At 43.3% G+C, this 12,484-nt stretch overlaps 1 protein-coding gene across 1 annotated transcript in view; it reads right to left on the bottom strand.

Annotated features, from left to right (window-relative positions):
- The window catches only part of SH3GL2 (SH3 domain containing GRB2 like 2, endophilin A1), a 201,324-nt gene extending 189,491 nt beyond the window's left edge, over nucleotides 1–11,833 (bottom strand). Inside the window, exon 1 of the mRNA XM_060153484.1 lies at nucleotides 11,738–11,833. Within this exon, the coding sequence (XP_060009467.1) occupies nucleotides 11,738–11,782 (45 nt within the window). The 5' untranslated portion in view covers nucleotides 11,783–11,833. The remainder of the gene's footprint in view (nucleotides 1–11,737) is intronic.
- Between the last annotated feature and the right edge of the window lie 651 nt (nucleotides 11,834–12,484).

Raw genomic sequence — 12,484 nt, 5'->3', positions numbered from 1 at the left:
CTCTGCCACCAAACCTGCGTAATCTTGGGCAACTTACTTAACCACTCTGTGCTTCAGTTTTCTCATCTGTGAAATGGGGATAATAATGCCCTTATGGGGTTGGTTTGGGTAATTAATGAGTTAACAACCATGTTAGCCATTTTTATAATTAAGGAAGTTTATTTTAAATTTACAAATTTACAATTTTATAAGAGCATGTTTTAATTCAACTTCTAAATTAACTCAAAATATGTGATGTATCTTTAAGCAGAAATAAAGTAAAAAATACATACACAGGGCTTCCCTGGTGGCTCAGTGGTTGAGAGCCCACCTGCCGATGCAGGGGACACGGGTTCGTGCCCTGGTCTGGGAAGATCCCACATGCTGCAGAGCGGCTGGGCCCGTGAGCCATGGCTGCTGAGCCTGCGCGTCCAGAGCCTGTGCTCCACAACGGGAAAGGCCACAACAGTGAGAGGCCCGCGTACCGCAAAAAAACCAAACAAAAAAAATACATACACAAGAGAACCCCTTTTAAACATACATAAATATGGATAAGTAGAAGAGAAACAGGAAGGATGTATTCATTCAACAAATGTCTATTGAATACCCACTAAGGAACAGGCATTAGCGAAACAATGAAGAGCAAAACAGAGTCCCTTTCTTTATACCCACACGGGGGGATACCAACAGGGAAATAAACCAAGAAGCAGTGCAGTGGGCCAAGCCCCATACTTAAGAGAAGCACTATGGGCAGTTTTCATTGCACATGGAATGGCATTTAACCCATACCAAATGAGGGAAGGGTACCTAAGAAATTATCAAGCTGAGACCTGAAAGAGAAGCAGTGATTAGTCAAGTATAAAGTGGAAGAGAGGGAAGGGGAATTTCCACAAAGAGGCCAGTATGGTGCAAAGGCCCAAAAGCAGGTAAGTGTGTACAGTATGGGGTAAAAGATAATCTCACACTTACACAGCTGTGAGAGATGAGACTAAGTAGGTAAAAAGCGTCCGACCACACTCCAAACTCTCTCATGGGACTGACGAGGGCTTTATATTGGGAGCCATAAGGACCACTGATGAGTTTTAAGCAGAGGAGCAACGTTAGATTTGCTCTTTAGAAAGATGATGATAGCTCCACTCAGATATGAATCAGAGGCGAACAAGAGCAGAAGCATGAACGTCAGAACCTACACGCACGTCCAAGTCCATCTTGCCTCGGCTGTGGAACTTAGGGACTGGGGGTTGTGGGGGTGGAGATGAAATCAAGCGACTAGTGACTTGTCCGAGGTCTCACAGGCCCTCAGAATGGGAAAACCAGGAGGATGTCGGAGGTCTCTGAGTTTCTAATCCTGGGTTCCTACTGCTCATGTTTTACACTATCCTAATGATGGACAGGCTTTTACCATATTTTACAGGATGTCAAGAGCTTCTCCTGAAGCACGCCTGGGGCACCCTTCTGAACATTAAGCACGGAACAGATGACTCAGTGCTGCTCTAAACAAATGACCTTGGCTTTTATGATACATGATCAAATTACATCATGGGCAGAAAATTCCCTGACAGTCAGAGAAGAGCCAACCATTTACACAGTGAAACTGTGGGAGGGGGCAAGTCTTGAACAACACAGTTGGTGCAGACTTGTATCCTCAATTACACTGATTCCCTCAATGAAGATATCATTTGCTTTAGTCTTCTTACAATCGTTCTGATTTAGTGAGGGAAAAAGGCTTCAGTGTATTGTTAGGGTATTTACTGCTTGTCTAACATTTGTTAATCTCCTGTTTTAACAAAAGCAGAATAAACTTCAAGCTCACAGATTTCCTCAAGCAAGAGTATGTAGGACTTGACTCTCTTTTTTGTATGATAATTTCCTATACCTCTATTTATGATAAGTGATAGTGGTTTTTCCATTTATCAAAGGATAACGATTCCTTGTTTAAGTCAGTAAATTAAAGATGAATGCAGATGTCCAAAAGTCATGAAGATAAAGCTGAATGCCAAACATGGGAAACAGTCAAATTACTCCACCATAATCATATGGAAAGAGCCTACAGAAATCAAAAGAGCCTACAGAAATTCACTTGTATCACTCATGGCAGCAACCAGCAGACACAGCGACCTAAGACAGCAATAATTTAAATGTTATAAAAGGCAAGCCAATACGTATCACATGATATCAGCATAACTCATTGCCTCATAAAAGCAGAGTAACAGTAATCAAATTTCGACAAATGCATTGCTATAGAGATTTTATGATAAACTTTCTGTTTAGGACACATCCTTTCACATAAGGTGGTTTATGGTGAAAATGGATCAAAATGATTTAAGTGTGCATATCTTGAGACATAGAAAGTAGCTGAAAGTGCTTATAAAAATGAATTAAATGCATCTTAATGATCACAAAATACTTGCTGAACAATTTAAATTTTGTAAACAATGATAAGCTTTCCAAGCTTCTGCTGGAGCTAAGAAAAAGGAGTTTTCCGCGTCTGTATCCAAAAATTTAGAAAAGAGGTGGATGATGAGCATTATCTCTTTGGAAATTCTGGATTGGGTTTAAGGTAAAGGTAATGGGCAAAAAAAGTAGAAAATCTAAAGATTCTGGATCTGTGAGCTTCAAAGGGACCAAAGTCACACAGAGAGTAGTGGATGAGATGGACAGAAAAGAGCTTAATGAAAAACAATTTTGTTAAACTTAATTAGAAAGTGGAATAGGAGACAGCACTCAAGTGAAAAGCTGAGTGTTAAGAAGCAGAATAGAATCTCTGGGTAACAAGATATTAACTTGCATGAGTAAAATCTTGGTAACAGTAATGAAGAGAACATCTCCAGAAAGCACTTCACTCAGTCAGTCTACAAACGTGAAGGAGGGCAGCCACGGCCAAGGGTTTGGGTTTGCAGGTCCCTGTTGCCCAGAAGTAGCCACTTAAGCAGTTTAATGAATACTATAAACATGGCCAACATTCATGCAACATAAAGAAGCACTCCAGGGTCACTTCAGTGAGCAGTAAATGCAGGGAATGACAAGGGTGAAAGCTGTACTCATTCTGTAATCAATTCCTACGGGATACATCACCTTTAGGTTACTTCACTCAGAAACAGAACGTTGTCTGACTAGTCTCTCCCTGGCCAAGCTGTCAAATGACACCAAGCCCGCACAGGCCATCTCAGGGTGCAAGACCTCATCCTTTCCAAAAGAGGTCTGGCATTGTCCACCAGCTACACCTAGAAAACCACTCAGGGCTTTGGATCCAGGAATCATGTCAAAGAACGTGAAGCTAACACATCACTCACAAACAACACAATGTGTGCCACAGTCATCTGGAACCCTCGACAACTACTTAATGAACAACTTCAAATTACCATGTAGCTGTCTAACGTGCCCATACAAGATAAGGGCATTTCACTGTACCTGTGGTGGCATCAGCCTTCCACAAGCACAGAAACAGATGTGGGATGAACAGTCAACCACTCTGCTCTCACTGGTGAAGATCCCTGAAGCCTTGTTGGAAACTAACAATTCAAAAAACTGTTCAATGTTCCACATTCTCCCCATTCCAAGGTTAATGAAGCCGTCACTGCACTAGCAGCCTACCAAGCTAAGAGGATGCTCAGAAAGTAACTAACAGCTTCACTGTTTAAAACTGATCAGGGACTACAAAAGGAAACTTGTGTTTCACCAGAGAAAAATACCAAACAAACTAACCATGGGGAAAAAACTGTAAAATATAACATGTATTAAAAGCGGCATATGTAATATTGAACCTTATGTAATAAGATTGACAGCAAATGAGACTTAAATTTTATGTGTGAGTGTTTACGTTGTATGTATATGTGTGTGTATACATATACACACATAAGCACCCATACAAATGAATGTGTTATAGACACAAGGCATCGCAAAGGCTTCTAGATTTTTACCAACACCCACTTCTACATTCTGGGTACACTCGACAGACCACAGTTCCCAGCCTCCTCCCTTCTTCCCTTGCATTTAGGTATTCCATGGCTTGGCCAGGTTACAAGTTCCAGCAAACTGAACCTAAACGTAACTGATTGTTCCTTCTATTAGTTTTCTGTTGTCGCACTACCACAAACTTAGCAGCTTAAAACAACAGCCATTTATTTTGCTCCGACTTCTACAGGTCATAAGCCTGAGCCAGCTCGCCTGGGTCTCTGCTCAGTCTCACGAGGCCACAGGGTGTCACCTAGACTGGGCTCCTATCTGCTGACTCCGGGGAAGAAATCTCTTCTATCCACATGGTTGGCAAAATCCAGTTCTTAAAAGCTGTGGACCTTAGAAGGTCCCTGTTTCCTTGCAGGTTGCCATCCAAGAGCTGCTCTCTGCTCCTAGAGGTTAAGTGCACTCCTTGTCACATGGCCCCTTCATCTTTGAACAGCAACAGCATGTCCAGTCCTCTCTGACCTCCCTTTCTGCTACCAGCCAGAAAAAAATGCTCTTCTTTTAAAGGGCTCATGTGATTAGATTAAGCCCAACCGTATAATCTCCCTTTTGCCATATAAAGTAATAATCTCAGGAGGGACATCTTTTCATAGTGACAGGCTGACCCACGCTCAAAGGGGAGGGGACCATACAAGAGGGAGGGTCACTGAAGGTCTTAATGTCCTGCCGACCACATTCCTCTTCCAGGTCTGGCCCGTGAAAATCTCCCATGCTTGATCCGACACACTCTCTCCCTTTGGCGATCTTGAAAACCATGTGTTAAAGATGGCGGAACCCTAGTCATCCTGGATCCCTGAAGCAAATAACAGGCAATAAGAATGGAAAGAAGTTTGAGCAACAAAGATCCCTTAAGACCCCTTGGTTAAACCAAAGCATTAGGACTTCGTGCAAAGTTCAGATTAACAAAACCAAATGTCCTGGTTGAAAATGAGATCTAAAAAAGGTCAAACGGATCCAGCGGGGAACAAAAAGATTCCACTGTGGTTAAGTGGCAAGTGGAACGACAAGAATAAAACATATCAGAAGTCTTCTAAGTTTTTGAAGAAATGTTATTGGTCAAATCAGCCATGAGCCAGGAGTAGTTAAAAGCCTGTGACTGTAAAGTGACCCCCAAATTTACATAAACAGGAAGCCACCTAAAGAAGCTCTGCAGCTCCCAGAGGCCACACTCCTTGTCACTCTCTTTAGACTTGGCCAAATAAAAGAAAGAACCAAAGAGTTCTTCCCAGATTGCAGAAACAGGGTAAAACCAAGGAACTTCCTCTACTGTAGGGGCGGGGGACTTCACCTTACTCAGCAGATGGCATCACTGTTATGGACCATAACTGCCATGATTCCCATTCTTTCTTTTCCCAAGTGGGAGTGTTCACTGTGGGTGATCTTTCCTGTACACTGAAAAGCAAAGGCAAACTACCCGTATGTGCCTAACAAGAACTGTACCTTGATATTGAGATACTGCTTAAGCTGCTCCAATTAGGATCTATTTGTAAATTCAGTTTGAATTATAAGAAAGATACTTCTGTTTCTTTCAGATATCACAAGTCAGAAGAGGATAGAAAGTAATCTGAGCAAACCTCCTAGGAGCTGAGTGGCTCTAGAGAATGACAGATAGCTTCTTCACAGTCATATACCATATATGATTTGACCCAGGGCTAGAGGAGAAAGGTGAGAGCAAAGCAAGGAGAACATCATATTCTGAATTTAGAAGTTGTACTAAATGTAAAATCTTCATAAATAGTAATTTCCCAAAGCATCAGACTCAGCTGAAGTTTCAATATCATTTGAAAATATTTCGTTGATAGTCTGCAAGAATACTTGACAGGGTCTCACAACATGACATTTTAATAGGTACAGCTATACACAGCTCTCTTCTTAGTCTTTATTATCCATTATAGACCATATAAATCACTCAAACATTTTGGCTCCAAACTGGTCAGGGAAATAAAGAAAATCTAAACCAAGAAAAAGAGTGCGAGAGAGAGAAAGGCTGTACTGTAAAGTTTTTAAAACTTCCTATTTTGTTTCCTGCTCCCTCAACATCCCCACACACTCAAGCTGTGAGTACCCCACCCAGCTGACTAAGTGCACCTGTGTGACAAGGTGGGCCACACCACAAGGTTTGTTTTTCTGCCTGCCCCTGACCGTGACCTAGTAACATTCTCATGCACAAAGGAAATTCCCTCATCCCTTTTCTTGCATACTCCACCCTGACCTTCCATAAAGGTGGCTTGTCCACGGGTCTTCGTCCTCTCTCTTGGCTCCCACCTGCTTGGTTGAGCCCACTTTCCTGGCCCTCCTCCCCTGTGACCTCTCTCAGTGTGCAGTGACTCTGTCTCTCTAGGACCTGTGAGTATAATAAACTTTGTTTTCCTAAACCTCTGTGTTCCCCACTTGTGGCCACACCCGACGGGTCATCACATAAAAGAACACAAACAAGGGTACAAAGGATTAAAAGAACAGAAAGGGGGAAAAAGGAAAGCCAAGGAAATCCTTTAATTTCCTAACCCCCAGAATCTTGCCCATCCGGTCTTAACTTGTGAAGGACCGCTCATCCCTAGGAAAGCCCCACCACTTTAAACCCTGGAGCTGTTCTTCAACTCACACAATTCTCATTATTTACTTACCTGTGGCCTTACCCTTCTTGCTCACCTCCTCAAACCACCCACTGTAAAGAAAGCCCAGGGCTCCTGACGCCCTTATGCAGCCAGGCTCAGCAGAGTGGAATCTGCTCTGCCAGCTTAAGCATCCCAATGTTAAGCCCTCCTTCCACAATGACATTTCTTCCCAAAACAGTCACCATTTTCCCCAACCAAGCCTTGCCATTTTCAAGGGTATTTCCAATTAATCTGGGAGGCACTTTAAATGTTCCAAGTAGACTGGCACCAAAATTCATATAAACTCAATTTAAAGCATTAAAGAATCACTGTGAGGGGAGAGCCCTTGCAAAAATATAACCGTGTCCACGAAAAAAACTTCAATCAAGAAGAATCTCAGTCACAAGGGAAATGATTCTCAGTCACCACTTTCAGTTTAAACACCCCACAGGTCCATTTGCCAAGTGTATCAGAAGGTTATTATATAAATTATCACAAACATCCCATTCAATTCTGACACCTTTGGAAACTTTTTTTTTTTTATATTTGATTGCCCCTAAAATTCATTCAGAGAAGGCTGCATTCTGAGCAGACATTGTAAAGCCCAGTAAAGAATGGAGGGAGTCGGGCTTCCCTGGTGGCGCAGTGGTTGAGAGTCCCCCTGCCAATGCAGGGGACACAGGTTCGTGCCCCGGTCTGGGAAGATCCCACATACCGCGGAGCGGCTGGGCCCGTGAACTGTGGCCGCTGAGCCTGCGCGCCCAGAGCCTGTGCTCCGCAACGGGAGAGGCCACAACAGTGAGAGGCCCGTGTACCAAAATAAATAAATAAATAAATAAATAAATAAAAAGAATGGAGGGAGTGATCACTATTATAAGGACCACCTCATTCTCTCCTGATGACATGATCAACTTCTTATAATGTATTTTTACTTTGTTGAGAAGAGAGGTAGGGATTAGGAATTCCTTTAAAAATCTGGTGATAGGCTAAGGACACTCTCCCACAGAAAACTGCACATATAAAATGTGGCATAATTTTAACAAATAAATAGGCCCTCTGCAGTCTATTATGGACCCCAGGCTAAGAACCTGCAGGGATAGAGGTAAGTCATACTCAAGATTGTGAAGGCAGCAGAGATTTTACTGCTTAGAGCAGGCAATTAAGGAACTGAGAACCTCACTCAGAGTCATAACTAATTATATATTTAATTAAATACCTCAACCAGTTTTAAGTCTCACCGAATCAACAAATGCATAAACAGATTCATGTAACATTCTCCAGAGCAAAACATCTATATAAAACACAGCGTTTTAAATGTGAGGAAAGCATGAAGAAATTAGTTAAAACAGAAAAGCATAAAATACCAATGTAATTAAATGTTTCCAGTTGAAGAATCTGAGTGTGACAATAATTACATACCAGACTATATCATAATTAACACAGGCTAACCAAATATGTTTTATCCTTTAAAAAAATCAGAAGGTATAGTCTATAATAGGTATATAGTCTAACCAAACTCACTGAAAAGACGAAAGCATTTCTCATTTTATGCAATAAAAAGTTACTATTTACAGACTGAGTTGTCCCTTTACATTGAATCGAACACAATGTTTAGAAGAACACTGTGGTGAATGATTTTAGGAAAATAAGGATTGTTATAGGCTGATTAGTCCCCCCTCCAAATTCGTATGCCGAAGTCCTATCCTCCAGTACCTCAGAATGTGACCTTATTTAGAAATGGGGTCACGCAGATATAGTTACTTAAGATGAGGTCATACTCATCAGGTATGTTGGGCCCCCAATCTGCCCTTGTCCTGGTGTCCGTACAAAAGGGGGAAATTTGGACATAGACAGACAGGGAAAACACCATGTGAACATGAAGGCAGATACCGGGGTGACGTGTCCACAAACCAAGAAAGGCCAAAGATTGCCAACAAAGCACGAGAAGCTACGAAAGAGGCCTGGAACAGATCCTTGCCTCGTACCTTCAGCGGAAGCATAGCCCTACCAACACCTTGTCTCCAGAAGTGTGAGACAATAAATTCATGTTGTTTAAGGCACTCAGTTTGTGATACTTTGTTGCAACTCTACCAAACTAATACAGGGACCTAACAAATTATACTCTGAAGAACCTTTCACTCTACAGCAAGGTGTGTCCATATTAAATGCTTGATAAAGTTTTTTTAAAAGTATAGATTTTGTAAGAACAGCTTGTTAACTGGAACCGGAGAGCTATTTTTACCTAATCTGCTGCTGGTTTAAACCAACAAATGAAAAAAAATGGCATTACTCTTGCTAAAATGAAATCTCAATATACATGAAACTCACTAAAGTAGAATAATGCATGCTCATTTGCCCTATTTTATAGTTTAAAAAACTGTATCTTATTTATTCTAATTGCATGATAAATTACATCTTTATGAGCAATTAAGTAATAAATTATATTCAAGTAAAAAAGATGATCAATTTTTGCTATTTTAACATGTTCTCAAGCTTGAAGGATTTTCCCCTTTAATAAAATTTATTTGGCAAAGGCATTTTTTAACCTCCAAAGAGCAGAGATGTTGAAAATAATTGTCAGCAACAAGGCAGAAATAATCACTTCCAAACCAAGAGAACAGTGGTGACACATCTAATTCAGAGATTTCCAATCAGTGGGTAAACACTGAAAATAAACTGCTTTATTAATACAAATACCATCCCTCACAAACATAAGCAAAACACTGAATTTCACAGAGACAAGAGAAATGTTCCTGAAGCAGAGCCTTCCACTTATAAACATAGTGTACCTAATCTAGCATATTCATTCTCAAAAAGGAGTAATTCTAGGTCTAAAGTTTCCTCTGTAGATAATATCAAGTTCATGGAAATGTATGGGGGAAAATGGCTTAAAAAGTAGGACATGGCTATTTCCCCTAATATCTTTGTCACATGCAAACATTAGCGCTGGCTTTACACACCCTTGAAAATGCCCACACATGCACAGGAAGAATAACATTTGCCTTGGGCTTTCTAAGATCGTGCTACATTAAGTTATGGATAAGGGATTGCGCGTCACTTCCCCTTTAAAATGAAAGGCTTTTCAGTAAAAAAATGAAAATGACACAGTGATTCTGCATCTGGATTTAGTGTGATAAATACTAATCTCATCTCATCACAAGCAGACCTCCTCCAAGGCTCTGAGAAGTTCTTTCATACCACAATTCAAGTTTTTATTCTGAACTTCAAAGTTGCATGTAACTTCACAATTTAGCTAAAATGGAGTGGTTTGATTAATTTTTTAAGGTAGCAAAGCTAGAAATTCCAGCTTCTATAATTTCCTCATGTCTCATTATTACTAATATAAAGGACAGTATTTTATACTAAAAAAATTATTTTAATGTTAATACCATTTATTGAACATTTTAAAATGTGTGTTCTAAAAACTCATTTATCTTTACATCCATTTTAAGAAATGGTTATTATGCTCATTCTAGCAAGGAGAGATTCAAAAGTTAAATAACTTGCTCAAGGTCATAGACAGCAGAGATGGGTCAATCCTTAGCCTTTCCCACTCCAAAGCCAAGGTTCCCAACTGCCTTGTAGGACACCAGGGTTTACAAAGGAAGTCTTCAGAATCAAAGTGGAAAAAGGATGTGGTGTTAGTCAATTTGGTGCTGGGGGTGGGGTGATGCTTTATAGAAGTGACAAGTACCAGAAATAAAAAAGGTTAGTGACATCAAAGATATCCTGCCTGACAATTTCTGGATAGCACATATGCTGCTTCTGTAAACCTGAAGGAATGTGAAGTATAAAGTTATTAGAGGCCTTCCAAATTACACCAACAATGCACTTATACTTACAAATATTTCTTCTGGCAGAGAAGTCTCAGAAAGATCCAAGGTGAAAAGCAAAAATACATTAATGGGTATTTTTACCGAAATAGTCTTAGTTTTTCTCCATTTCCCAAGTTGACAAATATAACTGATTCTATAAAGGCAGGTCTGTGGTGATAGAGATGGCACGTGGGCACACGGGATGAACTTCATGCTGCATCTCTAACCCTAACTTAACCAAAATTCTGTAAAACATAAACCTCACCTTCTCTGGAGGTGGTTTATAATAGGACTTATTGTGGTAGCCTGGGAAAAACCTCACTACCTCTGAGAAATTATGAGAAAGCTCAGCATTAATTATGGGCAAATCTATGAAAAAAATATTTAAGGCTAAATTAGGTGAAATATTTAAAGAAGTCAACAAAGTCCTTGGCTTAAGACCTCTTATTTTAAACTAGAACTGTTTCAAAAGGGTAAAAAAAAAAAAGGTACCATACTCATTATATAAGAAATAGGTCACATTATAAGTATTCACTTATTTTTCCCTATGTAAAATTCTTCAACGCAACCCAGCAAGATTTAAATTATTAAAATCTGAATTAAAGAAGTTTTATTATAATCACAGCTTATTAACCCCATAAAGATGGGCACATCCAAGATGTAAAAGGTTCACTAAAAATAATACTTTGAAATACATGATGAGTTTGTAATGTTAAGGCTGCAAAACCCATGGGAAATTTTTATAGGCATGCAGACTGCCGGTCGAGCCTTGGCCTCAGAGGAGTTTCACGACCGAGTTCTCCAAGGAAAAGTTAACGCATGAGCTTCCCAGAAGGAAGCCCCATCCTCCCATTCCTAGGGAGCCTGCGGATGCCTTGGAAGGCGGAATTCGGAGACCACAGGGGAAGAGCGCAGACCGCGGGCATCTCCGCAGCCACCCCCAGGGCGCGCCACCTCCCCAGCCAGCACATCCCGGGACAGCCGGGCGCACCGACACCGCAAGGTCACCAGGGAAAAGGCGACTTTACATAATCTCCCACCGCGCCGCCCGGGCACCTGCGCGCCGAGGCGAGGCTGCCCCGGGGCCCCCTCCCTGTCGCGCCCGCGCTGGGCGATAAGGGGGCGACACTCGGAGCGACTAGGCTGGACGCCTGGGACCCGTGGATGCCCGCAGCGCCGCCCTGAGCCGGGGGTGCGGGACGCAAGGCGGGCTCCCAGCCCCGGGATGCCCGGGCCGCCGCCGCGGCGGTCTGGGCGAGCAATGCGGGGAGCGGCCGGGCCCGGCTCGCTGCTGGCCGTAATCCCCACGCTCCCTGCCCGCTGCCGGCGTCCAGCGCGCCCTCCGCTCGCGGGACCGCCCCGCGGCGCACCTGTCACGCGCCTTACCTGAGTGGCTTTGTGGAACTGCTTCTTGAGCCCGGCCACCGACATGGCGCAGGAGGACCCGCGGGACTGCTGCGGTGCGGGGAGCGGGCGGCGGCGGAGCCAGGAAGGAGGACCGAGCGGTGCGGCGCGCTGGCCGAGCCGCAGCTCGTCGTGCAGCCGCCGGGGCAGTGGGCGCGGGGGCGCGGCGAGGCGCGGGACGCGGGCTCGTGCGGAGAGACACCCTGACGTCAGGGGCGAGCGATACGCACTCTTAAAGGGGACGCGAGAAGCCCCGCCCCGGGCGCGGGGTTGGTGCGGCAGGTGCCGGGGCACGCGCTACCTGGGTACCGGCACCTGGCGCCGCCGCACCCGTGGGTCGGCTGCCTGCTTAAGAGGACCAAGGGGGTCCTCCCGCCCCGGGAGTGTCCTCCTGCCCCCTCAGACTGCGGCCCGGTGGCTGCAGGTTGGCAGCCCAGGCACCGGCACGACTCAGGTGACTTGCTCGGCTTCCAGGTAGCCTCAGAGGCGCTGCCTAAGCCAGCCCGCCTGCCCTTTGAGCCTGGCCTCTTTGCAGCCTGGAAAGGAGGAGTGGCATTCTCTCTCGGGTAATGAATAAGTTATTGCTCCTTGCTCGCTTGGGCACAGAAACAGTTCTCTGTCCTGGTTTCACTATCCCTTAAGCCTACATAACGTTAGGGAAAACCGCCAATGCAGGGTTTGGGGTTTTTTTTTTTTTCGATGTGATACAATTTAATGATTTTAAAAGAA

This window comes from Lagenorhynchus albirostris, chromosome 7, assembly GCF_949774975.1.
Source record: "Lagenorhynchus albirostris chromosome 7, mLagAlb1.1, whole genome shotgun sequence".
In the NCBI taxonomy this organism is placed as follows: Eukaryota; Metazoa; Chordata; class Mammalia; order Artiodactyla; family Delphinidae; genus Lagenorhynchus; species Lagenorhynchus albirostris.
The sequence above is the reverse complement of the archived record's forward strand: the minus strand, read 5'-3'. Positions and strand labels throughout refer to the sequence as shown.